This window comes from Heterocephalus glaber, unplaced genomic scaffold (assembly GCF_053883595.1).
Source record: "Heterocephalus glaber isolate CG9 unplaced genomic scaffold, H.glaber_assembly_v1.0 deba00000071, whole genome shotgun sequence".
Taxonomy (NCBI): Eukaryota; Metazoa; Chordata; class Mammalia; order Rodentia; family Bathyergidae; genus Heterocephalus; species Heterocephalus glaber.
In genome coordinates, this window is record NW_028258137.1 from 7,884,566 (window position 1) to 7,912,446 (window position 27,881).

The 27,881-nt window shown below is 44.3% G+C and overlaps 2 protein-coding genes across 2 annotated transcripts in view; one reads left to right on the forward strand and one right to left on the reverse strand.

Annotated features, from left to right (window-relative positions):
* Maf (MAF bZIP transcription factor) overlaps nt 1-17,415 on the forward strand; it is a 338,122-nt gene extending 320,707 nt beyond the window's left edge. The window contains exon 3 of the mRNA XM_087210353.1: nt 8,814-17,415. The gene's annotated coding sequence lies outside the window, so the exon portion shown is untranslated. The remainder of the gene's footprint in view (nt 1-8,813) is intronic.
* Nucleotides 9,035-27,881, reverse strand: part of Wwox (WW domain containing oxidoreductase) — a 930,576-nt gene continuing 911,729 nt past the window's right edge. The window contains exon 9 of the mRNA XM_004842811.3: nt 9,035-10,031. Within this exon, the coding sequence (XP_004842868.2) occupies nt 9,843-10,031 (189 nt within the window). The 3' untranslated portion in view covers nt 9,035-9,842. The remainder of the gene's footprint in view (nt 10,032-27,881) is intronic.

A 27,881-nucleotide genomic window follows, 5' to 3' on the forward strand; every position in this document is an offset into this window, starting at 1 on the left:
TTCAACTATAGCAAGTATGGGCAGAGAGCCCTTTCCTCTACCTATTTTTATGTAACTGTAGAAATGCTTGGGATCAAGGATGCCGACAATACCAAAGGGCATGGGCCAGTGAAGAAATATTGGCAGGGGCTAAGGAATCCTGAAGTCCAAGGGAGGATAATTTGAGGTCACAGAAGGGCATCTAGGCCAGCTGTGGAAGATTGGCTTTCCAAAGCCTGACAACTGTCAGTGCGTCTGCATGGTCCAGAGTTAAAAGTGAGCTGGCCAAGCTTCTGCTCCCCACTTTCACCAATGAAGCACATGGTGCTGTTATTGAAGGATCACAGTGACCTTACTCATTTGGGCTGCTGGTCAGTATATGAATTATTTCAATATTTTTCTTTACTTACTCATATTTGCACTCTAGAGAATATGCTTTTAATCTGTTCCCCCTAAATGGAACATTACAGAACTCCAGGAGTCTTCTAAGTTCAAACATAATGTTATCATCAGATACCAAGAAGCAAGATACTGTCTACACCCAGGATTTCTCTCCACACAACCATTACATCAACTTTTTTTTCTATCTAACTATTTCACTCAAGGGTTTTTGACGAACATAGTTGTTTTCAGTATCATAAAGTGTATTGCTTTGCTTCCCTAACATATGTTGTATAAAAACTTTACATAAACAGAGGTCAAATGGGTACATGAATCCGTATTTCAATTTATCATTTAGTTGAAATTCTAAGCAAACAATCATAAAGCAAAATTGAGAAGAGGGCTTGTTGTACATTCACACTCCAGATTCTGCAATAGGCTGGATGTGAATGTTTAAGGTTAATATGAGTGCCTTGAGCAGGAGAGGTGAACAATTGAAGTACATCCACATCCAGTTAACTCAGACAACTAAGTGGTTATTTTTAAAAAACAACAACAACAAAGCCAAAAATAATCTGTCTGCTTTTGTTTTTCAAAAGTGTTTTTCTTTGTGTGATGCAGTCCTAAAAGTCCCCACCCTCTCCCCCTGAAATGCAAAAGCCATTCTGTTTCTGTCAGTATGTTGTCAACCTGAGGGAACTTTCTGGAACTTACAACCCACAGAGCTGTAACACTCAGTATGACAGTCAGGGACATTTTAGGATCTCTGGCAGGTTTTGGTCTTTGTTTTTACAACTTTTACTTGTTAAAAAATAGTAGAGCACATTTGATTGTGAAAAATGTGGGAACTATAGATTAAGGAAAAAAGTCATCCACATTTCCTCTGCCAAGAGATAATCATTATTACTACCTTTCAGCTCTCTCTCTCTCGTTCTCCATAGTTTACACACACAGAGGCATGAGTATATATTTAACCAAAATGGGATCATGCCCTGCAAAATCTTTTATAACCTGCATTTTTTACCTAATATATTTTTTTTGGTACCAGGGAACAAACTCGGGACCTTCTGCTTTCGAGGCAGGTGGCGGAACCACTGAGCTAAATCCCCGGTACTTACCTAATGTTTCATAAACATCATTTAAGTCAATCATGTTCTCTTATAACATTATCTCATGACAGTTAGAGTCTTACCTTCCAGTTCTTAGACATTTTAATTGCGTTCAGGCTTTTAAAATTATTACCAGTAGTAGCAATGCTTTAAGAAACATGTTTCTATCTGAATTCAGAAAAAGCAGTATTGTTCCTGTTAGCAAACGGGTATTTAAAAAAAGCTTGTGAAAAAAAAATAAAATAAAAAATTAAAAAAGGCTTGTGTTCAAAGAATTTGGGGTTAAATATAATAAAACATTTTTGTTTGTTTCTTTGTTTTGTTTTTTATCAAATTTTTAAATTTTTTATCGATACATGTTTGCAATACATGCAATTTATAATTTAGGGAGTAGGTACATGTACATAATACATCTTGTTTCCTTTTTTAAATTCCTTTCCTTTCCCTCCCTCTTCCCTCCCACCTCCTCTAATTTCTCTTCCCCATTTTCATTTTGTTGATATTATTAATCATAGCTCATGTTTATGTCATATTATGTTTACATTCATTAAGGTCATGAGGTTCCTGTACATTGTTTTAATGACAGGATTTCTCAGATCCATGAGTATGTTAATATTGATTTCAAAATTATGGACCCCAAAATTCCTAATAATCACACACACAATATTATCAACTCTTCCAGGCCTTGAGAATGTCCCTCCTTTGGAAGCAATATCTAGAACTTGAATTTCTAGATCAAAGAGTTTATTAGTAATGATCATTGTGATTTTATTGAATATTTGTTTTAAGCAATAGTTATTACTAACATTTACTGTCACTCTTCAAATTGAATAAAAGATTGTGTGTGTGTGTGTGTGTGTGTGTGTGTGTGTGCATGTGTGTGTGTGTGTTAGGAAGTTCTGAGTTTTTGTTCAGGAAACAGAGCAAGAATCCTTGACATGGTTGAATCTTTAACTCTTCCTGGGGGGACCTTGTCAACCCCTCTCCATGAGGTGGGTTTGCAGTCAGTCACAAATGAATAAAAGCCCAGCCACTTCATTTCAGACTCCTTCAAATCTAGGCCACACCAGGTACAATTCCTCAGAGCCCAGTTGGAGGCAAGGCCTGTCTCAGCAATCCAGGCTGAGAACTCTGAACATTTCCCAGCTTGGCCAAGAATCGGGAGGTTCTTAAGACACAGAACAATAAACACTATCAAAAGGCTGCCGAAACAGGCTGACCCAAAGTTTAGCTGGTTTCTTTCTGTTTTCTGCATTCAGCCTTTTTTATTGTGCTGACACAAAGCTCCTGTCCTCTTCTGTCTTGGTTCCAGACTGGAAGGAACGTTCCATCCCAGGGAACTGCACCAGGGAAACTTTTGGTATGATTAACATGGCTGGGTGCCAGACAGGCTGCTCATCTGGGAAAAATAAACTCACCTGAGTGAGACACACCTGCTTTCGCCAAAGAAAACCCTAAGCAGAAATAAAATCCAGCCATGGTTGGCAGGCCAGAAATACTCTCTTACCAGCAGCCACCCATAGCTTAAAATTTTCCATATCATTTGACCAGGGCATTCTCCTTGAAATGTTAAGAAAGTAATCAACTCTCCCCTCAAAATTTTATACAAATGTATTTACTGAATCATTGCTTATGTTAATGAAACTTAGTAGGGGACTTATCTTTCTGATAAAACAACATGATTAAGTAACTAAGGTATATCTGTTCCCTGAATATATGATTATAAAGGCATCAAAAGATTTAAAAAGAATGTATTCAATTTGAAACATCCTAAATTGTGTGTGGAGTATAATCAAAGCTGTATTCAACTAAAACTACAAGATATAAATAAATTTTAAAATACATTTTGAAAAATAGAAGAAAAAAGGCCAGTCTATTTACATGGATTGTTTTGAGAGGTAGAAATGTACCTGTTATTTTGGATTTCCTCCCCACAAGTTTAAAAGATGAGCATGTACTTAAACTTGCTAATAAAAACAGCCATGCATTTTGTCAAACAGAAAATTACTCTGCAATCATTTCTAAGATCAACTATTTCAATGCAGTGATGGAACTTTGTTTTTGTCTGTTTGGTTTTTTTTGTTTTTGTTTTTTTGGTGAATCAATCTCACAAATCATGTTTAAAGGATTTAAGGGACAAAGCCATATTTGGATAAATCCCTACTAGCGTCCTAAAAGAAGCCTCAAGAAGTCTATAAAGAGAAAGGAGAACAAGGGCAGGAGGCAGAGGGACAGGAGAGAGACAATGCAGAATGAGAAAGGGCAGGGAGTGGGTAGGTGACAGATGGCTGGAGAGGGGAAATTATAGAACAGTGTCACACAGGAAGCAATGGCCTCAGGTGCCAATGGTTTCCTCATTGGTAAAAAAGGGACAATATCATCGACATCGAAAGTCGTGAGAATTAACTATATAAAGACAGCTTTTCAAATAAGTGTTCGGTCCAGAGTACTGGTAAGCACTCAGGATATGTCCTCCTAAAAGTGAGTTCTCTCCTCCAGCATGCTTAGCATCAAATGAGACACTGTTACGATTTCAAAGTCAAAGGACAAGCTCCTACTGAATCTCAAGTAAACTCAGGAAAGTCAGCCAGACGGAAGACCATGCAGAGCCCCTCTCATTGGAATGAGTGATGGAGGCCTGCCATTTGCATTTCCTCTTTAGAGAATAAGAAACAGCTTTTGCTCCCTTTCACCTAAGGCACACCAGAGGCTAGCCCTGTAAACACATCAGTCAAAAGCAAGACCATCTTTCTGATCAGAGTGCCACATTTTCATAGAAACTGCCCAAAAGTGGCCTATTGAGGAATCCCATCTAGTGGCATCAACACGTGTGCCAGCATGGGCCCAAGATTTCTGGGATATGAGTTGTACTCTTTGCCACATTGCTGGGGTCCATGTAGTACAACTGGTGTCTGGAAAAGAGAAGATGCAGAACATTCACAGGTTGAATAATATTGCAATGATGAGGTATCTGAGCTACATTGATATTTTCCTGCCAAAACTCTCTCTCTACAATCACTCTGAATTTCCATGATAATTAAAACTGGGAACTCAGAGCTGGTAGGAAATGAAAGACAAAATGCTTTTACTTTAAGTATGGAAGCTGACTGCTTGGAAACAGTATAGATAAATAGATAGAGGTTATGAAAAAGTGACATTAAAACAAATTTAAAAGATGTGCACAGAAATGCACAGGTTGGGGTGGGCATGGCCCTCCTACCTAGTGTCACAGCAGTACCACTTGGGTCTCCTGAAGATCTACAAGGGGTATGTACTTCATAAAAGGTAAATTTGATCTGCACAGAAATGCTCATGGAACAATTGGTTCTAACAGCAAAAATCGGAACTCACCTAAATGGTGCAGAGTAGGGCAATGGGCTTCCAAGTGGTGGCCCACCAGCAACATCAGGCATCTAGCAAAATGATTGAAAGCTCTGAGAAAGAAGATGGTTTGAGGGGGCGGTGGACAAATGCCGTGAAGACTTGACACTAAGAAAAGGTGAAATGCTGTGTGTTAAAGTATCTCATGGTATTATTCATTTTCTAAAAATTACCTTTATTGCTTCTACATCATTTCATCAATAGATACAATTCAATTCAGAGCAGTTTCTTCCGAGATGATGTGGATTACATTTCATGATATTAGTCAGTATTCTGAAGGGAGGGCAAACTAGTTTGGATATGTTGAAAGTCACAATGCAATACACAGGGTAGGTAATGCTATTTTCGAGGCTTTCTTGACGTAAAACTTCTAAAAATGGTATCTGTTGGTGATCAGAATGGGCAGCGATTTTGCAAGCCAAGACTTTCTGGCCTAGCATTGACCTTGATGAAAGTAATCAGGCCTTCTTCATTGAAGTTCAAATCAAAAGCACCCTCCCCCACTGGAGAGAGCAAAACCACAAGCCACGGGCTTCAGCCTTTGCCAGGGGGAGGCTTCCATTGCTTCCTATTGATAAGCTGCAGCAAGGACTGTCTTATTCATGTGTGAAAGTATAAACCGACAGCCTTGGGGTTTAAAGAAACAGGGACAGAGAAAAGCAAAAGAGAAGCACACAGACTTCCCATTTTGGGTAGAGTCTATGGCTTTGGGAGCACTCAGGACACTGAGTCCTTCCAAAGCTAAGACCAAGGAACAAGGCCAGGCTCAGATCGGTTCAGATCAGAACAGCAGAGAGGATCCCTAGGGAATGTGGGGGGGGATGAAGCCAGCATTGCTGGGTAAATGGCACATGCAAGAAAAAGAGATGTGCCAGCCAGCCACAGTGGTGCGTGTCTGCAATCCCAGCACTCTGGGAGGCTGAGGCAGGATTGCAAGTTTGACCCCAGTCTGGGTAATTGAGCAGCTTAGTGAGACTCCATCTCAAAACAAAAAATAAAAAGACATGCAGATGTGGTTGAGTTTGAAGGCCCTCAATTCAAACGCAGAACTACAAAAAAAGGTTTTTTTGTTTTTTAAAAATTGTGAATTTAACTTCAGGTATTGGCCATCCAGGGAGACTGCTATATCCCTGGATAGAGAGCCAACTTGCTTTCCTTTGTGAATAATTAACTTCTTGAATAAATTTAATAACCCTACGCTGCTGGTCTATAGGCTGCCGGAAAGCACGGTATGTACTGGAAAGTACAAGGGCTGGAGGCAGACAGAGCTGGTTTCAAATCCTGACCGCTACACACCAGCTGTGGGGCTGCGGAGACGTTGCTCTGTTTCTCTGAACCTCAGTCTCCTCCTCTGAGCACACAGTAAGAGGGATGTGGGTTGCCTAGACTCTTAACTGGTGCTGGGTAGATGCTCAATAAATGACACCTGCAATTAGTACTGGTGGCGATAGAGCAGGATCGTTGTAAAGCACTTTATATATGTGCACATATAGGTACACAGGTATAGGATACGTATCGTGACAAATGGTGAGAACAGCCTTTGTCTTAGAATAAGCCAAATTATGATCACCCTACCCAGCTGCCAGCTGCTCACTTGTCCCAAGTCCCCTACAGAATTAGCCAAAGAAATGACAATGATGCTTCTGGCAGGGAAAAATGGCCCACGGAGATGTCAGACTGAGCTCGTAAGGAAGAGGAAGCCTGGCCATCTTTCTGGGAACTCGGCTCAGCCTTGAGTACCTACAGAACTTCTGAGAAAATGGAATAGGATCTTATGCGTTGGGTTGACTCTGGTAGACCCATGATTTAGATTCCTGTATAATAAGACTTTGCTCAGGGTGGGTGTAACTCTGAAGTTTGAATTTGCAGAATGCAGCACTTAGTATGTTTGTTGACCAAATAAGTGAAAATGTATAAAGATCTGGTTTGTATAACTTAGAGAACCTTGATTTAGGAGAATGTTCATCTTTCTTTGCCAAGTTCTCCTGGGCCTTATTGCACCAGTCTGAACCAGGGTCCACATGGGACATAGGTTTTATTTTTGTCCTTTTGAAATTTTGGATATCACCTTAGCTGATTGTCTTTGTCCTAGTGTAACTTCCTCCTGACGGTGAGCTGGAGTTGGACCCTGAAAGACACCTTGCTGCTCAGCCTGAGACAGACTATGCATCCTATCAGAATGGGAACATTCAACTTACGGAAGGGGTGGTGGCTTGAGTACAGGGAAGCCACACAACTTTGAAGTCACAGACCTGGGTGTGAATCATGGCTCTGCTGACTTATGAGTGGTGTGGTCAAGGGTAAAGATGACATCTTCAGCTAGAAGACAGGAAGGGGGCCACCTAGTCAGATCACGGTCCCTTTAGAAATTAGATATAATGTAGCCTGCTTAGAACAGTCTGTGGTTCTCATCATTCTCACAGTGGTGGGCGTTATTTTCATGAACATAATGTTATTCTTTCCCTTCACCATCATCTATTAAAAATACTATGTGAAAGGTAGAGTCGAAGGCAGGTGGCCACTACTGCAAAGGAAGTAGACAAATTTATGGCCTTTATATATAGGGACAGAGAAAACCAATACATAGACTCATAATGCATTGAATAGTATTAAGTGTTTTGGAGGAGAAAAGTAACAGGTAAAGGGAGGATGACTGAGATGACGCCATGAATGCAATGGCTAGAAACACCACATCTGGAAAGGGTCACATTTGAACACTGAAGGAGAAAGCCAGGGAGGTTCCTGGAAGAATAACTTCAGCAGAAGGGACAGAAATCATGAAGACCTTGGGTTTGGAGTGTGTGTGTCATGTTGGAGTGGCTTGCAGTGGATGAGAAGAAAATGCTAGAAAATAGGATGAGAAAGAGGACAAGATTGTGAGAGAACTCCTAGGATCTGGAGAAAAGCTAGCCTTTACTCAGCAAAAATGAGAAGCTGTATCAGTCAGCCTTTGCTGTGTAATAAGTAATCCTAAAATTTAGTGGCATAGAATGACACACTTTTATTACCTTTGCAGCTCTGTGAGTTGGCTGGAAGCTTCTTCTCTGGGTTGGCTCACCTGGGGTGGACAGTATGGGATGACCTCACACACAGGTTAACGGTGAGCTTGATGGCAGATCTGGTATTGATCCTGTGTCATCAGGCTGGCCCAGGCTCAAGCACATGGTGGCATCTGCAGGATTCCACGGGATAGCAGAAAAGGCCAAGCCCTAGTGCAGCAAGCAGAGTTATGTGGCCGAGGTCAAAGTTGGTATGGAAGGTGGTCACCAAATGTGTGGATACTGAGAGAAGAATTAGGTCGAGCATTTGTGCAAAGAATCCACCTTAGAAACAGCAGAGGGTTTGCACAGAAAAATGGCACTATTGAATTCATACTTCAGTAGTCCTGGAGTAAGCGGGGCTTTCTCTGGGAGAATATGCCAGATGGGAGGCTGCAGAGAAAATGGTCCCTGATGGCAGAACCACAGGAAGACAAGTCTGGCAATTCATGGTGTTGCCTACCCTGGAGCTGCTGTTGTCAGGAGGAGAGGCAGTGACACACATCCCCACCCTTCCCCTCCTGGTGCAGGATTTCTTTGGGCAAATGCATACTCTCTGTCATGCCAGAGTGGACTTTCTAGTGTCCTTGCTGGTTTAATCTAAACTTTGAATTTCCAGAATGTTGCATTTGGAAAGTTTGTTGAATGAAGCAATGAATGCATGAAGACTTGTTCTTTATAATTTAGGGAGCTTTTAAACTCAGAGGAATCCATGGTGGAAAAGGAAAGGGATGAGGGGGAAGAGTCCCCAAGTGTTTCCATTCTGATGCATAGAGATCCTCTCTAATCACTAAATTCTCCATAATCACAGGGGAGCAAGCCACTGTGGACCGAGATGACTCTCTGTGAGTAATGACAAAACATCTTAAGGTGTTACATTAAACAACAGTCATTTTCTTTTCTTTTTTCTTTCTTTCTCTGACAGAAAACACGATGCTGGCATGCTAATGGTGTGAGACGACCTGGTCACAGACAGCCACAAAGCACAAAAACAAACCCCAAACTCAGAGAAGAAATAAGAAGTGTGTTTTCCTGGCGTCTACAAGAAGCGCTTTATTTTTCCTCTAGATTTCTTTTCTAAAAAAACAAAACAAAAACAAAAAAACTGAGACAAACATTTAAAGAAATGATACAAACTTCAGGCAATCGTAGTCAAGCATGATCTTTTATTAAGCATAGGATGGGAGGAAGGGGAGGAAGCTGAAGGCAGATGCAGAAGCCGGGGACAGAGAGTGAAGCTCAGCCACCGGGCTGCTCTCGGGACCATGTGTGGCGGCTGAAGGGATGGATGGTTTACCCCCCACTGCAAGGACATTTCGTGTGTTCCCAAGGACACGACCTCCCTTTCTTGCCCATCTAGCTATCTAGAAAATGGTTTGGACATTTTATTTGTTATCATCTCTAAAGAACTGTTTGCATAGCTTTGGCGAAGGAGTCGGTGACAGGGGCTGCTGCACCCTTGTGCTATGCCTACCTAACTCATCAGCGTCATCAGCTGGAACAAACCTCTGGGACTCTCTCCCCGAAGTTGCCAAGCCTGTGCAGACTTGGTTGGGATGAATGAGACAATAATCTCCTGGGCAAATCCATCACGGGAGGATGATCACTCGAGTTTTCTCCCCTGTACCAGGGCAAGCCGCCTCTGGCTGCAGTGGTGGCCATGAGACAGGGGATATCAGGCTACTCTAGAAGTGAGAGAGGGCTGCTTGTGCTTCTACAGTGAGAGAAAGACCCACATACCTACCAAGCTTTTGCTTTCTAACAGGCCACCACCAGAAAGCAGAGGGACCCACGCCTACCCCAGCCGCAGGGAGGTGACACCGTCCCTCATCCCTGCATTTAATTCGGTTTCCTGTCACCACTTCTTATCTGTCAAGCACTCTGATTTCCTTTGCTCTTGAGTATCTGCACTGCAGGGACATGGAACTGCAGTGCCGGGCAGGAAGGGTCCCCGTTAGCCGGACGCACTGCCCAGCCGGTCCTGCACCAGTCGCTCACTGAGCTCCCACAGGGCCTGGGCTGTCTCCTCGCTCTGTGCTTGGGCCGAGGGCAGGCAGCGGCAGCAGTTGTTGAAATACATTCCTCCCAGGCCCTCCATCTCTGGGGCTGCTGCACAGTAGACAGTGGTGGCTGCTCCTTGTTGCTGGAAATCAAAAAAGAAAGAAAAAGAAGAAGAAGAAGAAGAAAGAAAAAGGGTTCAGAGGTGATGGTAGGAACTGGCGAGCTTCCCACACCCTGGCGAGATGCAGCTGGATGCCAGCACCAAAGGGTACTGAACTCGAAGCCGTGGCTATAAAAGGTGCTATGGGACCATTCTGGCAAAATGAGTTTATAAACTCCTCTTCTCACATGGGGGTGACTTTCTACACCCCTGCCAGGAAAAGGCTTTGAAAATAAAGACACGAATGCGCACATCATGGGGTGGGGGAGAAAAAGTACCCTTCCCAACACATTCGAATGGATGCATCCAACCCTCGGCTTCTCCATGTGCAATGTAATCTGACACAAGCCCTTTCTAGTACTTCTATGTGAATTAAACCAACCACTCTTAATTATGCCCCGTCAGGTAGAAAACCCAGGTGGGGTTGGTGACAGATCTCTTTTATTCTTTGCCCAAGGTGCTGCTAGGGGAGGTGTTTGCAATGGTGTTAAAATGTTTAAGACTTGCACACTTAGACACATGCTCTTCATACACACACACACACACACACACACACACACACGGATCCAGAAAACCTTTGTCAACTGTCTTATGTGTCCCGGATTTGCAGTGGGACAGTGGCTGCTGGTACATTGTCTCCCAGGCCACGTCAAAACACGAGTTTCAGTGAATGCCATTGATCACTTTTGGTTCAACTCTGATGTAACAGTGGGGGCCGTGGCCAGGGATGTGTGTGTGCTGATGGACACCATGTCATCCGGACTGACAGAAGACTGTCAGGGCCGCAGTGAAGAGGGCAAGAAATCACTTTGCTTTGCAAGCCATAATTAAAAATAATAGGCTGCTGTTCATAGGGAGACACTGTACGCACGGCTCTAATTTAAAACCAATACAGTTTATCTGGCATCTTATGATTATTTATGTGCATCTCAGCCCTTGCTGTACCAACTAATTATCAGCTGATGGGGGTGGGGTTGCGACAGAGCACGGAAAAGGCAACTACGGAGGAGGCTGTTTTTAGGGCATGTTAGGGTTGTCTGGTTAGGGGGCCATGAGTTTCTATCCCCACCCAAAGGTACATTCAAGAATCACTGGGAGCCAGGGACATTCTGAGAAGCAGGATCCCAAGGTGTTATAATTTTAGGGAAGTTCTATAATGCAGACTTGGGGCTTTGTGCTTTGTGTTGGCTTCAGTGTTTATGGTCACAGGGGAATCAGTCTGAAAATGAAATGATCAAATGCGCCCACGTGACATGACCATGCACAGGGTGTGGACTGCGAGTAAGACAGAGACTCAAGCTTTGATAGTCCTGGCTTTGACTCCACTGGACAAGTTCCACCAGGTCAGAAGCTGAACAAGTCACATGAAGTTTATTAAATAATCACTGGTTTGCTACCTCCCCGGTTCCTTACCCTGCCCACTTATCAGATAGCCAGTGAGTGTCTTGGATGCAGCCGTTTCTTTCCCAATTGATTTGTGAGTCTCAAGTCTAATGGAAATGAGTTCATGTCATCCAAATTTCCTTTCACTGAATTATTATTCCTAATAACCCTTAGCTTAGCACCTGGCGCACTGATCTACAGACTTTCCCTTGGTTTACCTGACTCCTCTGCCTCCCATTCGGGGAAAAGGGAAGCAGAAGTGCCTCTACAGGGGGATGGGAGAACAGAGATGCTTATCCAGCTAAATCAAGCCAAAATCTCCTAGGCATCAGTTCTTAGAATTCAGGTAGAGACACTGCTTTGTATAAATTCGAGGGTAGCTGTCTTGGGCTCCCATTTTACTTTGCAGCTGCCGACTCTACCAGAGAGTGGTCAGATGACTTCTCCACTCCCAAATGGTGAGAGAATCTCGTCAGCATATGCCCAAGTCCCAGGCCCCAAACCCGGAGTGGTTATAATATCAGAATTCATGCATCAGGATGGAACTGCCCCTCCTGAGAAAAGACTAAGGGAAGGCAAAAGAGACTTGGGAAAGCAAAAGGCCAAATTCCTCCAAGCCAATGTAGTATTTTGCCACTAGGACCTTGTAAAATGATATCAAGTTTCACTGTAGCATTGTTGAAATGGTATTTTTGCAAAGACATTCTGCGGTTGCATTGACTTGGAATCACATGGATGGGGGGCCAGGGGGTGTATTCTCTCTCCGTGGAATCTGGGAGCAGCTGGCCTCATTTCCTACCAACCCACATTTGGCTACCATCCCAAAAACCATACATTTCGGAAAAGCTCAATTGTTTTCTTTTTTAATCAATAACTAACTTTGAGTCTTTTGCCCCTGGGCTTGGGGTGGTGCACAATCCAAATGCCATCACCGTGGTTCTGGTTTCATAGAACACAGTGCAGGGGGAGGCTCCTGAAAGCAAAGCCCACCTTCTCCACTCCAAAGACCAATTGTGTACGCTTTGTTTTCTTCCCTTGCTGAGCAATTAAATGTTGACAACGTATTGTTGGTCCCATGCTCACCACCCCTTTGTCTCCTAGGGGAATTCTCTTTCCAGCTGTCCTAGTGGCAACTTCTGAGTGACATCTTTATAGGATCAGATGTGAGGACAGTTTAATAACGAGCTCTCATTTTGGGCTCTTCAGTTTTTTGGTCTGCATATCATCAGAATGAGACCAAGCCTTGTTCATGAAATCTCATTAGCAAACAAGCCGGTACAGCTGATACAAGATGAAACATTTTTAAACGGTTAAAAAAAATTTTAAAAAGCACTTTAATCACCATCAAATGACTTTCATGCCACTTTCTGGGGCATCAGTACATAATTCAGAAAAGATGAAAGAGCTATACAAGGGAAATAATGTTAACAACTCCAATATACAATATCTGAAGACGTGACTTGCCAGTTGCTACTACTGCTTACTGATCTACTGTGATAAGATAATAACACCTTGACACATAAACACTGGCGGGAGCTGTGGGTTCCCTTAAATGATTTTTGAGAGTAATTTATCAGTAAGTTGCACAGTAATTGTGGAACGGCAGAGAAGTACACCTCCATTCCACAGCACAGGCAGTGAGTCAGGGTATGGATGACTCAGGACGGAGAATTTCTGGGAAGCCCAGTAGAATCTTTAATCATGTCTAAATGCCACTTCCTATCCATCCCAACATTTGTGAGCTTCCAGAGAAGAAGTGTGCAATCAGTCTTTCTAGTGCATGTAAAATTACCTAGGGTTCTTGTTTGGGATTAGTTAAGAGCATCTTGGCGACGGGTTCATCATTCCCTTTCAGAAATCATTTGTCAGACCTGAAGCCCAATCTTCAACTACAGGAAGGTGGGATTTAGGAAGCGGTTGCCATTTGTTTGTGGTTGAGACCCTGAGATCTAAATTATCCATCCTTCTAAAACCCTTTGTTGGGATAAAAATGTTAAGTAGCCGCTTTTCATCAACATTTATTTGATAACTGCTAGCCATCAGTTTGTAGCTGTCAGCACAGAATACAAATGAATATTGACTCCTTTAAAGGAAAAAGTGCAGAGGTTTTTGATACACAATACATGGCAAAGAAAAAACCCCACATATTGATATCTGTAAAGCATTGGTTAGTACTCTGATGCAATATTTTCTAATAAGGACATATGTCACATGATTAATGTTTCGTCTTCAGGTCTGTCTACTTTAATATGCATGCTTATTTAAAAGAAAGAATAGATTTTCTTCTTCAAGTAGATGTAACTATGAGATGCACATGCAAATAGACACAGTACCATTGCATATCCCTATACTCAATGACTGCAAGAGCAGTAAATGTTCAAAGATTGCTTTGTTACAGACGCATCAATACCAGGACACCGCGCAGCAGATACTAAATTAATCAATTTGTGCAAAAAGTAGAGTTGTGAAAGGAAACATGGTGAGCACTATAGGCTGGGGACCCCAAGAGCAGGGAAGTAGGGCCACCCTTTTGGAGGTGGGTAGTAGCTACAGAGCTGAACTCCCAGGACAAAGAAGTGACCCCAAGTGAGCAGGTTTGACAACAAAGGAAAAGACAGGTGTCTCTTCACACCCTCATAGCCTTCAGTGCTCCTCATCTGGGTCTGTTAGGCAAAGCAAACCCTTCCAAATGCACACCTGGCTGCCTACTCCTGGAAGTGTGACGACAGTGGGCCACAGAGCAGTGGAAGATACGAAGGGTGAGTACCATCCTCACGTGTGGAATGAGTGGCTGCCTCCATGCTCCCAGCGTTGCCTTGGCTCCCACTAACATGTCTGCAAGAGAGTTTTTAACCACCCTGTCTGACAGGTGTGACATGGTGTTCCAGAACTCACCTCCAGATCCCTTGGAGTTTGGGATGTAGTTCTTCCTAGAAACAATTATGGTTTGAAACGCAAACAGAAGCAAGCTGTTCTAAGAGGTGATGTGCTCACTGCTTACTCCCCAAGTGCAACCTTTTCAGTGGCCAAATTTATCTTATATTCCATCAGATCATAGAGTCCTGCAGTGTGTACAACACTGAGGCTCCGAGGCCTGTCTGATTGGAGTGGCCATGACCCATGGACAACCTCTTCTTCCACTGTTAGATGTATTGCATAATTAAACTGCAATTAGTGCTAATCACCAAGCAGGCCAACTTCCCCCAAATCTTGGGAGGCAACAGAAAAGCACAGAGAGCCCATGGAAAGGACTTTGTTCTCCAAATGGTTTGTTTTTCCAGTTGGGTTTCAGCCAGTAGGGGCTTTTCAAACAATCCCCAGTGACTAATATTTATCAAGATGTTACCATTTGCCAGACACCTGCAGAAAGCTTCATAAGCGTTGTATTCCAACCCTCATGCTGTCGATCAGACTGGAACATTAGCATCCTCATGCATGGAGAACCCCACTTAGTACCACAGATCAAAAGCAACTTCATCCCTATGTACAGAAAAGCCCACTTAGTATCAGAGATCAAAAGCAACTTGTCCACAGACAGACACACAGATAATCACAGAGATGGTCCAATTATGGTTTCCTCTTACATGTCTCCCATTTGGCTCAAGCTTCTTTATGCTGTTTTCCTTTCTTCCCCTCCAGGCCACGTCTCGCCACAGAGTGACACCCTGACATGGCATACAATTCAATGTGTGGGCCCTTGGGTGCCCACCTGAGAAGTGTTCAAAGGAGATTTTCCATTGTTGACTTAGTCAGGGAGCTAAATTGCAATTATTTCCATTTGGATGAACAAAAACAAAGACTCAGCACTCCCTCAGATGATTCAACAGCAAATGACCCTTCATAAAAGTGTCACCTGATCCAAAATGCCACTTCTAGGCACCAGATTTTCAGAGTTAAGGAGTCTACTCTGTGGCAAAAGACTTTTTCAAAGTGTGAACATCAAAACCACTGAAAACTAAGCCATCTCCATCTTGATAAACCCTGGGGCGAGAGTGGCCTTCTGTAGGTGTGCACTCTGACATGCTTCTTTGGTTTGCAAGGAAACAGCCAAGCCCTTCCCTTCTCTCCCAATAAATCCCTAGCAAATTCAAATCTACAAATTCCTAACAATTGGTTCCTACAAAGCCCTTGAACAATATACACTTAGATACATGGACATACTTGGTGTAGATGTTGGAATATACTTTTTTCCCAAGCCCTCGAGAGTTTTGCTAACTCACAGGATGTTTTTTTAACATTTATTACAGAAGAGGAACGCCCTACTTTGCTCACACAGAGAGATCAATCAGGCTTTAGAAGTCTGAGAGTGTGTTCTGGAGAAGGTATCCGGATGACACTGAGCCTCTTTACCCTGTGGAGGGTAATATGCCCACTCTAACAGGGGGGCTTGACAACATGTTCTGGGATTTACCTGTCACCACAAGGAAAGCAGGCTCACAAATGTTGCAAACATCAGATTCTCAGATGACTCCCACACAGGTGCAGTGTGCCATTCCCCATCCGACACTGAGGGTACAGTCAATGGGAAGGCTTTGATGGTAGTTGACTGAGGGAGACCCAAACCATGAGCTACACCAATCTGTCATCATACATGCAGTCGGTTCAAGCACAGACCATAACCCAAACTTGCAAAGGCCCCCTTGATGAATATGAGAGAGGAGAAAGAATGTCCGTTTTCAAATGTCACGTGCTCAGGGAGATTTTCCAAGCCAACCTGCGGCCTTCCCTGTTCGGAGTGCAGGCATCCCAAATAAGTCATTCCCAAATCAGAGTCGGGTTCCTGACAAAAAGACATGCTTTTCTATCAAGATCCCTGAGGAGTTTTAAGAAGCTGCTATGAAGACCAGGGTGCAATTAGTTGGAAAAGTCCGCAGGACTGTTGCTCCTACTCCCCAGAAACATTGGCAGGAACAACCGCTCAGACCAGAGAGTTCCAGATGGAAAGCTGAAAAGAATTTTTAGAAGGCAGAAGCATATAGTTGTCTTTGCTAGCCTTAGAACTGAGGGAGGAATAAGCAACCCACCCCAGCTACCCAAGGTATCCAAAGCCATGGTTGCTTCGGGGAGACCGGACAAGGGAGGATTAAACAGAGGTTACCAGATGGACTGAGGGCAGAATGATCTTGGTAAGCACTCAGGGCTCTTTTTTCAAGTCAATTAATGGTTCTCCAGTCTTCCTTGAAGTAAATGAATCCCTCTCCTGCCTTCCTCATGTTCCAGGATTCTTGCTTTAATGGCCTAAGGGTTCCATGACAAATTTATGTTTGGTTTTTAAAAGAACAGAGCTATAATACAGAGAAGTGTTTCATCTTTCTGAGACCTGCTGTTACTATGAGACCCCCAGATGCACTTTGGTGGGGAATGTGGCAGGGGGTTCTCTTAAAAAGGGAAGGAAAAAGAAATGGCCAAGGACAACCCATGTGGCTGACTCTAAGCATGCTCCCTGCACTTCTCCTTAGAACCTGTCAGAGGTGCAGAACTGACCTGACCTGATGGACTCTCTTTAGAAGCAATGGAAGGTATTGTTTACTATGTGTTATAGCCACAAAAACATCGTCCAGGCACACTCTGTGGATGCTGCCTGGAATACCCATGTTGCTCAAAGTAATTTCCTTTTGAATGGAGAGTTGTTTTGTCAGGAAGGAAAATTGCACTGGGGTATCTATTCCTACATAGGTTAGTTTGAAATGGCCAAGCAGAAGAGCCACAGATATTTGCCACTGAAATAAGCATCTTACTGATAAGCATCATCCTTCCACATGGGACAAATTCGATGGCCTGTCCCTGGGCCACCTTAGTGCCAGTGCTGAAGGACTGCTGAGTGTTCACAATATATAAAAGAAGATACTTAGCTCGTGTTAATTTGAAACATTTTACATTTTTGCTCTGCTTCTTTACCCTCTTTTATAGCTAGCTCTGTATACTGTATATAAATGTATGCCTCTGTATTCACCATGTATACTGAAATAAACCTTCGAAATCATCACCAGGCAGAATTAATGGGTTCAGTTCTAATATAATGGTGCAAAAAGTGTCTTCGTAGTAGAAGTGGAACCGTTTTCCTCTTCATTTCTGCACAGAATGACTCCACCTGGTCTGGCTGCCATATTAGCTCTTGAAGAAAACCGAGAGAGAACTGTTTTATGAGCAGGCAGGATTTCAGGGCAAACACAAACAAGCTGTTCATTTAGATTTTAAGGTTGACAGTTCCTATACCCCCATGTGGCTTATATATTCTACAGTAGTTCTGAAAAGGCATTAGGTGTGGAGGGCAAACACAGGGATTCTGATGGGGCCACATCATGGGAAGAAATGAACTCTTAAGTCTGTCTTCCCCAAGGTGAATTAAGATGTACTCTGCAATAATTCAGCTCTCCTGGCCAGGGCCCAGTGTCCAGCCCCACCATGCCAGGTCGGGCACGTCTTGGTTGGGTATGGGCTTCTTCATAGGGAGTTCACTGGAAAAGATCATTTCTCAGGCTCAAAGATGCTGGGCTTGTTAATATTTCATTTAGAACATACTGTGGAGAGTGTCTCATTTATATTACTTCTATAATTAATGGTGATAGTTTAGGCACTGCCTTTTCACAGAGAGATCTCTTCACAGTGGTTGATGGGTAATGAGAAACAATAGATATTTCATTCACCGGCAGCTTGTTGCTAGTTAGTAGGAAATGATCGTGTGTGTTGTTGCATTAATTGCCAGGGTAAAAAATTCTGCCTCGGTGTTAGTGAGCATTTTAAAGCACTTGATGCAAATAGACTAGAAACAAAACAAACTAAAAAAAACCTTGATTATGCAACATCTTAGCATAGAAAGTTACAAAGGTATGTTTTTAAAAAAAGATTGTATTCTATCATGCAAATATTATCTCAATATGCATGTGCTCACTACTCATCTACTGTATTTTAGGAAATACAATTAGGGCACCTTTCTCTTCTATGTAGATTGTAAATAACTGTAGATCTTTCTCTTGTTTCCCTATGTAAATATATGTAAATATTATCAAGCTATGCATGTTGATACTCTAGGCAATTTCAGGTACTTTTATAATCTGAAGGCATGCACTTAAACTGGTTTGTTAAAGGGGGGCTCTCTCAAACTCTTTAAAGCTAAATAGAAATTAAAGGTTTCTTCCTAGATTGTCATGGATTCATTTGTTTGTCTTTTCTTCCCCAAATGGAGTCTCTACCTATGCCCTGGACCCAGAAACACTAACTGAGCTATTTGGTTTGGGTTTTTCCTTGGGTTTTCAAAAAAAAAAATTTCCTGGAGTTTTCAAAAAAATCTTCTAGAATCATAAATTGGGTTTCTTTGGGGTTTTCTGGCAATAGATCCTTATGTGAAAATAATTCCTCTTATTTCCTTCCAATGTGTCAAGCACAGTGCAAAAAATCTTAGGAAAAAGTCTCATTATTCCCATTTCAAAGATGCAGAAAGTGAGTCACATCAAGACTAGGTATCCATCTAAAGTAACAACATGATCAAATTCCTCCAAACCTCTGATTCTTTCCTGCCTACAAAGGATCAGTAAACTTTTTCTGCAAAGGGCTGAAGAGTAAAAAATTTAGGCTCTGTGAGTGCTATAGTTTCTGTTGCAACTACTCAACTGTTCCAACAGTGGCTATGGCCAACATGCACACAAATGATCACAGCTGTGTCTCAATAAAGCTTTATTTATAAAAACAGACAGTGGGCACTTTTGGCCTACAGGCCATAATTTGCCAACCTCTGTTTTACATATTATCAAAACTCAGTTCTCTTCATCGGGTCATTAGCACTTCTCCTTTTGAGAATGTGTATGTGTTTGAAGGACTAGAGAAATACTCCAATCAACTGAAAATGTTCCACCTCACTCCTGCAAGTACCAGCCCTCTGTGTAGAAACTGGGAAATAATAGGAAGATGAGCAACAATGAAATCACTTGAGCTTATAAGTTAAGCTGTCTCTCCCAGACAAATTACCTTGTCAGGTTTCAATTTAGTTGTCTTTTGTTTTCATAAATGGGAATGGCAGAAAACAGTAAGAAAGACAGAAGTTTTTTAAAAAATAAGGAAGAAAGAAAGGGAAAAAAAAAAGAAACCTGACAACTCTCACTCTTCAATGAGAAGAAGGCCATTACCTCTGGTATCTATGGAAACCAAGCAGTGCACACACTTTTTAATGGCTGGAAAACAGTTTTTGTGTTTGAAGATGTTTTGTCCAAGTATGATGCTCCAGTGTAAATGCGTTAATTGACAGTTTCCTTCGGGACTTTCTTATTGAAGTTTCCAAACTTAATTTGATGGCACAAGGAACTCTCTGGAGCCCTTGAAGAATGCTGCAAAGTTAGGTCTTTAGAAAATGGAACCAGCTTGGGCATCGTGTATAAATCCAAACTGAGTCTCTTGCAGAGCAAGTGAAGAAATAGCTCTCATTCCCTGAGGTTTTCCACTAACAAACCCTCTGTGCTCACCTTGGGAAGGAAGGACCACTTTCTAAGCTTTACGGAGCAAGAATCAATATAGTCTCTCCAGGCCAGGAGGGAACTGGAAGAGGAGGGAAGAGCTGAGTGTCTGGGTACATTCGATGGCAGTATGGCATGGTGGAAAGAGCCCAGGAGCCAGAATCTTGCCTTTGTCACCAGCTCTGTGACAAACCACTGGGTCTCAGTCTCATCATCTATGAAGTGGGCAGAAGAACATTCCCTTCATGGGGATCTTGTAAGGACTAGTGATCATATCTGGTCATTGTCTGGATATACACCAAAATCCAGTTCAAAAATGGCTACACTTCTGTGTAAGTTTAAGAGAGAAAGCAACACAGATCAAAGAATTGTGTCTTTCCTTCATTCAAAGGACTTAAAGGTAGGGGGATTTCTGCCATCTAGGCTAGATATTCAAGCACCAGTCATGTTTCCCTCCTAGTCCACATAACTTCTCTGGGTACCACTGTGCTGGCTGTGAATCTGACTGTGCCTCTGGCCACAGTGGGCCAGAACCAAGTCCACATCTATGTCCTTGAGACACCAGTAATAGAACAACTACCACGATCCTTTGTGAATCTTCTCCCCATCTCCAAATATCTCTGTGTGACGATGGCCAGGAAGAGCATGCACACAAAGTTCCATAGACGAGTGAGCAAGTATGGTTTTTTAAAAAGTGCACAAACAGTGTAAAACCTGGGTAGGGGTGGAAGGGTAGCTGCTGTGATACTTTGTTTCAAATTTTTATTTGAAAAGTCTTTTAAATAAAATTTGGGAAAATATATGCATCCATCCCTGTGGCGCATTAGGTCCATTTTACAGATGAGGAGACTGGGGCACAGAAGTGGTATTGTCCTCCACCTGGTAACTGGTGAAGTCCTTCCTGAAGTCCATGCCTATGTGGTTCCAGTGTTCCGTCTACAGTGGGTCCATAGTGCATTTCTATTATGCCTTCTAGGGATCTTTTAACTCGACTTCTTTTATTCTCCCATTGAATTTTGCCTCAACACATGGAAACTGGTTTTCTTATATTAACTCTAGCCAGTAGGCAGCACTTAAGGTCCCTGACCCAGAGCTCGGAAACCAGCACCTAGTAGAAGATCAACATGACCCATGTATGAATCAGTGTGACTTTGCACCCATTTGACTTGGGCCTGTTTCATTTGGCATTTGGCTTTGGATTCTGAGATGCTGATGGCCACCAGCACATTGCCAGTGTCTGTGATCTGGACCCAAAACTCTCGCCCATGGTGAGGAGGGAAGGCTGCATGGGAGATGAAGACAGAGCAAAGGACTGATTAGCTGAGGGCATCAGAAGGGAGCAGATGCTGTCACAGGCGAGGGGCTGGGGCTGCTGGAGTCTGTGCCACACTGGGGCAGGAGGCAGTTGGATGGGAACCCTTCAGCCTGGCCTGTTGTCCATCCATGCTCCCTATCTGACTATGAGCAACTCCAAGTTTTAGAGGGCAAAAGACAAGGTCGTGCCGCCCAGCCTGATGATGGAGGGGCCCCCTGGGAGCCTCTGGGTCAGAGATCCCTTCCTGGCTGACCCACCTCTCTCCTTTCCCCTCCTGGTACTAGGAGAGCTGGAGCCTGCACCTTGGGATCCCTCCCAGAGGGACTCCCCTGTCACCCAGCTTCAGGTGCTGCCCTTGGGTCAGACGATCCACCTAGGAACAACCTCATCACAGCAGTTACACAGCAGACCTTTAGCCAGCTCCAGAGTTCCCTTATTTCCCTTCCAAACACATGAAGTTCTTCACGTCCTGTCCAGGGAGAATGCAAGGCTTATGTGGCCGTAGGGAGGGTCCGTCCAGTCCTGACTGCAGTGCTCAACAGCAGTGGCAGTCACATGGTGGGAAGGGCCGCTGGCTGCTGAGGACCTGTTATTACTTCCCATTCTTCCCCCCACCCAGGCAGGTGTTAAGGGAAAGAGGGAGACAGAGACTAAAGGTGGTAAAGTAAGGCACATATGTCCTCAGGACAGGAAGAACTAAGATCCCAGCCAAGGTCATCTTAGCTCAAAGGCCATGTAGACATCCATGGCTAATGTCCTCTGAGTCCACACTCCGCACACTCCACTGCACCCTGGAGTCGGGCATGAGTTTGGACAGCTAGTCCTACTGGATGTGTGCAGGGGTCATCTATCCCTGCCTATGATGTGGATCCCTCCTGTGGCCGTGTCCACCTCAGGGAATGTCCCCCTCCTTCTCTGCCTTGCAGTCTGGTGTCCTCAGGCTCTGGGGGCATTGCTTTTGTTTGCATGTGGTTTGGGACACATGGCAGTGCTCCTGTAGTAGTGGTCCTCTTCTGTAAACTGCTTCTAAGGCAAGGGAGCCTGGCAGGCTGGGCTAATGGTGTGGCAGGTGTGGGTCACCTGGTACACCCTCCAGGGTGGTGTTATGCTGAGCCACCTCTCGCTGGAGCTGTCCTTCCCTCACGGTTAAGAAAAATGCTGAACTCATCATTATGGGGTACACCGAGAAGGTCTTACTCTGCCCCACACCTGATAGGATTCATCCTCCCACAAATGCCTAGCTTGTAAAAAGGAAGGCTCACAAATACACCTTGCTACTAAGCCAGGTGCCAGTGAGGATACAAGGCAGTTGTGTAGCTGGCTTCAAAGGGTGGTTGAAAATCTGTCCATTACTGTCTGTGCCCTTTGTAAGTCCTACATAGGGACCAGATGCCTTCTATGGCAATTTCTAGGTGCTTAGGGGTAGATTTTTGGTTGAATTCTTGCAAGAGCCTTGTGGAGGTATTATTGTTCCATTTTATTGATAGAGAAACTGAGGCTCAGGCAAATAAAGCTAGTTAATAACAAATAAATCTCATTCACTGAGGTCTGTCTGATGTACATTAAAGGATTCGTGTACTTTTAATCGTTCCTGTAAGGGTCTGCCCCAGGGACGCTAGATCCTTTTGAGGAATTTTGTACTGATCGACCCCAAAAGAAGGCAGGGCTCTGGAAGCCAAAGTGGTGAACTCCTTTGTCCAGGTTAAAGAGCAAGTGGCAGAATCAAAGAATCCAGTCTCCTGGCTCCAGACCACCACTCACACATAGGAACATGTCCATAATCACATCGAAAGCTGGGGCATCATACACCTGCAGGTCAAGATTCTGAGTATCATCAGAGTCAACCTTTCAGTAACAGAAGCAATTAACATTTTTGAGGGTCTCAGCTTTGTACTGTTTTATAGACATTGTCATATTTATGATGTTCCCATCTGACAGACATGGAATCGAAGGTCCAGAAAGATTAAGCACGTTGCCCCAGGTCACACAGCCACTAAATAGCGGTGATGGAATTTGAACATGGGTCATCCATGTTCTTGACCCCTTTGCTACACAGCATCTTGATCCTCCTAAGTCAGGCCCATATAAGGAAGCCTGTTGCTTATCTAGTGGCGGTAAATGTCCCTAGTTAGGTTGCTTTGGGGACACTTCTTACTCTCGGGTGTGGTGCTAATTCTGCAATGGAAGCCAAGGCTTCATCCGCTCATGCCAAAGTATGAAGGGGATTCCATGCATCCGTTACCCTAAGCTAGTACATTGGTTTCCCCAAACCAATGATCGTGGGAGGCATAAATTTCTATGAAAGAGGGGGAAAAAAGCAAATAGAGGAAGGATTTACTTTTCTTTCTTCTCTTACTATTTTCTAAAGCTTCTCTTGTTCTCTGGATTTTAGTAAAGGACCAATGGATCTAAATTCTTCTAAGGGCAGATCCATAAGTGTTCCCCAACTGTTCCAACTCTACTTCATCCTCAGAGGCTGAGAAATGTAGCTTCCTGCTGAATGAAAAGCCAGAGCCTCATCTTCGAGACTACAGAATCTTTGGGGCCTATCATCATAGTGAGGTGCACCCTAATCTTTTCCTTCAGTACCCATTTGCCACAAAGAGGAGGAGGCACCGGGGAGACAAAAATAGATTGCCAAGCTGTGTGTTCTGTCTGCTGTTGCAGGACCATTTTCTAAGGCAACCCCAAAGCCCTGATCAGCACTCCAGCCACCCATCTGTGACGGTGAGGGATAGAGTAAGAAAGTCTGACCAATAAAATGCACTTTGCATGAATTGCTTTGCTTTGTTTAAATGACTCATCTGTGAAAGGCAGGGCAGGTGGTAGTGGTGTTTTGATAAATCTTGAACAATGGGCTCATGAGAAAGGGTCAAGCCTTGGTTTGGAGTGTCTGCCCATTCCCATGGTGTAAATATTCTCACTGAGAGCAATTTCTGGGAATCAGAGAATGCAGAGTTGGGAGAGAGATACAAACCCAGCCCTGGGGAGCTGGTGAGGACCTCTGGAATACAGCAGCAGGAACTGTTTGAGGAAGAATAAGAGATTTGACAAACAGGCCAGGGCATTAGAGCCTTAGAGCCTCAAAGCCATTGGGGAAACCAGGCACTGTTGGAAAGCATAAACCTAAACCAAGGTTAGTGATACACACTTGTGAATTTAGATTTTTTTTTTTTTTTTGGTACTGGGGATCGAACCCGGGACCCTGTGCTCACAAGGCAGGCGCAGTGCTACTGAGCTAAATCCCACTCCGAATTTAGATACTGTAAAACTCAGCCCCATAACCTAAACTCAGATACCATTCAGGTGGTTCTTTTGGCCCAGGATAACGATAACTTCCATCATGTACTGAACTGGTAATGAGTCCTAAGCATCACTGTAGAAGCTTTGCCGCATGGTTTCACTTAATCCTCTGATAACTCTGCAGGATGGGTAATAATCTCATTTTAAAATGGGAAGATTGATGTTGGAAGAGTCCTTCACGATAACACAGAGCTCTTGGAAAGTGGTCCCAGGTTCAAATCCCGGATCTGTCTGCCTCCAGACCCGCTTTCCCTGACTCCCCAGGGGACTGTGTTCTCTGACTTTGGCAGTCTGGAGAACAAATCTGTCTGTCTCCAGGACAGCCTCTCAGTGAGAGAGATGGGGTCTGGAAGCCACTGGAGGGGGTGGAGGGGAGGACAGAGGAGGAAGCGGAGACCAGGCCAGTGGCTGTCAGGGAGAATAGAGGAAGTGGTGAGGACCAGGTGGGAAGTCCTGGACCGCGAGTTACTTTTCAGGGGAGAGTGGCAGTTGCTCTAAATAGGCTCCTAATTTATGCCTCCGCCCAACATCATAGGCCCACGAGCAGAGGTGATCCCCTGCTATCCAGAAGTCTCCAACACACAGAGCACATGCTCTAAGCTGCAGGTCCCCTGGTCTGTGTGTCCCCCAGTTAGCAAGGGCACAGATAAGAGCATAGTTTTTGCTCACACTGCACTTCTGTGATGGCAGCCCACGTGCCAAACCTCTGATTTGCTTCTGATTTCAGGACTCCCTCAAATGAAGGTGCAAACACGTCCCTACCCATGAAATCCCACAAGAAGAGTCTGGTCTTGGTCTTAGTGATGTCATTGACCCCACTGTCAGGAAGAGTGTTTCCAACAGAGGTGTCTTTACTGCCCGAGTTAACCATGCCTTTCCCATTTGGAAGGAATAGCGTTTTCGAATACGACATAGAAACCAAAGACGCAAGAAAGGAAAACCAGTGAAATTTTCTTTCCCTCCATGACTGAAATCCCTGACACATTTGAATATAGAGCATTAGACTTACCCAGCCACTGATTTTGCTCTAGATTCCATTCATGGCCACCTGGATTGTTCCCCCAAATACAATACTTCTCTCATCAGAATTAACCTTGGCCCTCTCAGAACCAGCTCTTTTGCAAGGAGCAAGCTCCTTGTCTAGGCAATCTGGTCTACCCTCTAGCTTCCCTCCAGCCCTGTACCCACTTACAGGAGTGAGCTGTAAAGTTAGCGCAGTGTGGCTTCAGGGTGACAAAGTGGCACTGTGTTGGGCTCTGGGATGTGCCACTGATGTCCTGTATTCTGGACCAAAAGGCACTCATTTCCCCCGGTGCTGTTGCTCAAGGCTGAAGCTGTCCTCGAGAACTTCCCTTTCCCAGATTAGCAGCTTTACCCAAGTTATCCCCTCTGCAGGAGGAAGGCCCTCAGTAACGCTCTGGCCTCCTGGCCCCAATTCACAGCATGTCTGAGGGGTCACCCCCACCTCAGAGTTTCACTGGGACTGGCTAAAGCCTCTGCTACTCCTACATCACAGTTCAGTCCTCCCATCTTCCTACCCACCTGGCCCTGCAGGTGTGGGCCCAAGGACACACACCCTAAATCCTCCTGCGTGCCAATCTTAGTTGCAGAGTCTGCTTCCTGAGGTACTCAACCTGCAGGAAACAGTAGCTAGGTGACTTGGAGGTGGACATCTAACCTCCCGAGCCCCTGTCTTCTTTTACATGAATAGGAGATATAGGCATATGTACATTTTAATCATTTTGATGACTGAATCAGACCATGCATATAACGTCCTGCTATGCAGCTGGCACCTGGTCCACGCTCAACAGGTAATGGCCATGGCAGTGACATCCACCCTCTGCCTGCATAATCCTTTCTCATTCCTTTACCTTGGGAAATACAGCCTGGGGCAAAAAGCTCTGGGGGATTCTGGGAAAACATGGTAGATTCAATTCAGATGGTTTTTACTTGCCTCAGAGATTCTATGAAAAGTATAATACAGGGGGAAAAAGTCTCAGTTGGTGATCATGGAAGATCAACAAAAATTTGAGAAGGAGGCAGATAGAGGAGTGGCCGCTCCTGACTTAGCTGAGCTGGTCCCAGAAGAGAAGACACCAGCCACTTCACACAGCAGAGACTTGGGTGGAGAGGAGGGAGTGTAGGGTATGGGTGGGCAGGAGGGGACAGGCAGGGCTCCACAGAACCACAGGTAATATCCAGGCGGGGCTCTCACACAGGGCATGCAACTTGCTAAGCAGCAACTGGTGGTGATACAAAGTTCAGCCAACACCTCCCCTCTGAACTCATAGCAGAACTTCTTCCGACCTCCACAGCCCACCTGTCTGATGGAGCTGGGTGTGTACTCTTTGTGCCTGACTTTGCCAAGAGGGCGCCCAAGAACCTAACCCAAAGTGAGGTGCATAGTGGGTGATGAGCCAATACTTCTAAAGGGAAGAATAGGTGAATGATTGCATTTCTTTTGCAGATCAAAGGGCAAATACATCAAACGCAGTTGCTACATAAACAAAATGACTGGTCAAACGATTTCCTTCCCAAATTATTGTTGGCATTTTTGTTTGTTTGTGTTACTGAGCTATATATATCCAGTCCCTTTGCAATGAGCTACTTCCCTAGTTCCCTTTACAATGTTTTATTTTGAAGCAAGGTCTCACTAGGTCTCTGAGTTGCCCAGGCATTTTGACATCCTTGTCCCCTGCAAGTAATGCCTCACAGTAGAGCTACACTTACACAGTGCTTAGTGTGTGACAGACACTGGGCTCAGTGTACAATACACACTCGCTACTTCGGTCTCTACACAAACACACGCATGCACACACACACAGGCGAGCTCTTGTGCACGCACAGTCTTCTCAGCAACGTTTCAGAACAGATTGACTGTCCTCTTTCCCAGTTTACAGAAAACTGAGGTGCCCAAGCACTCGTCAGGTCTACACAGGTCCTAAGTGGCACAGCTGTGCCTCAGAGCTCACCACCCATTACTCCAAACTCCATGCTGTCCAGAAGGCACAGTGCCAGAGCATGCTTCTGCGGGTTCCCCGGGGGCTTTTGTTGGTCCTGGAATGTGCTTTCTATGGGTTGGCTTTTGCCTCCCAGCTACTTTGGAGTGAAGGGCAGGTAGGCCCGGGGCTGCCTTCCCCAGCCCTAGCCCTGTGCAGTGGAGGGCGAGGTGAAGTCTGACTGCACAAGAAGTGGCACGATCTCCAGGAAGTCCTTGCCATTTGGGCATCTCCTCTTAGCCTGAGAGGTCAGGGATACAGATGTACTGCATCCCCTGCCGAGCAGAGAACGCAACACAGCTTGGTGAGCTTGGCAGCAGCCCAGTTATAGGTGAGTGTGGCTGGCTCACCACCGCTGATCCATACATGATATCGGAAGCCATGA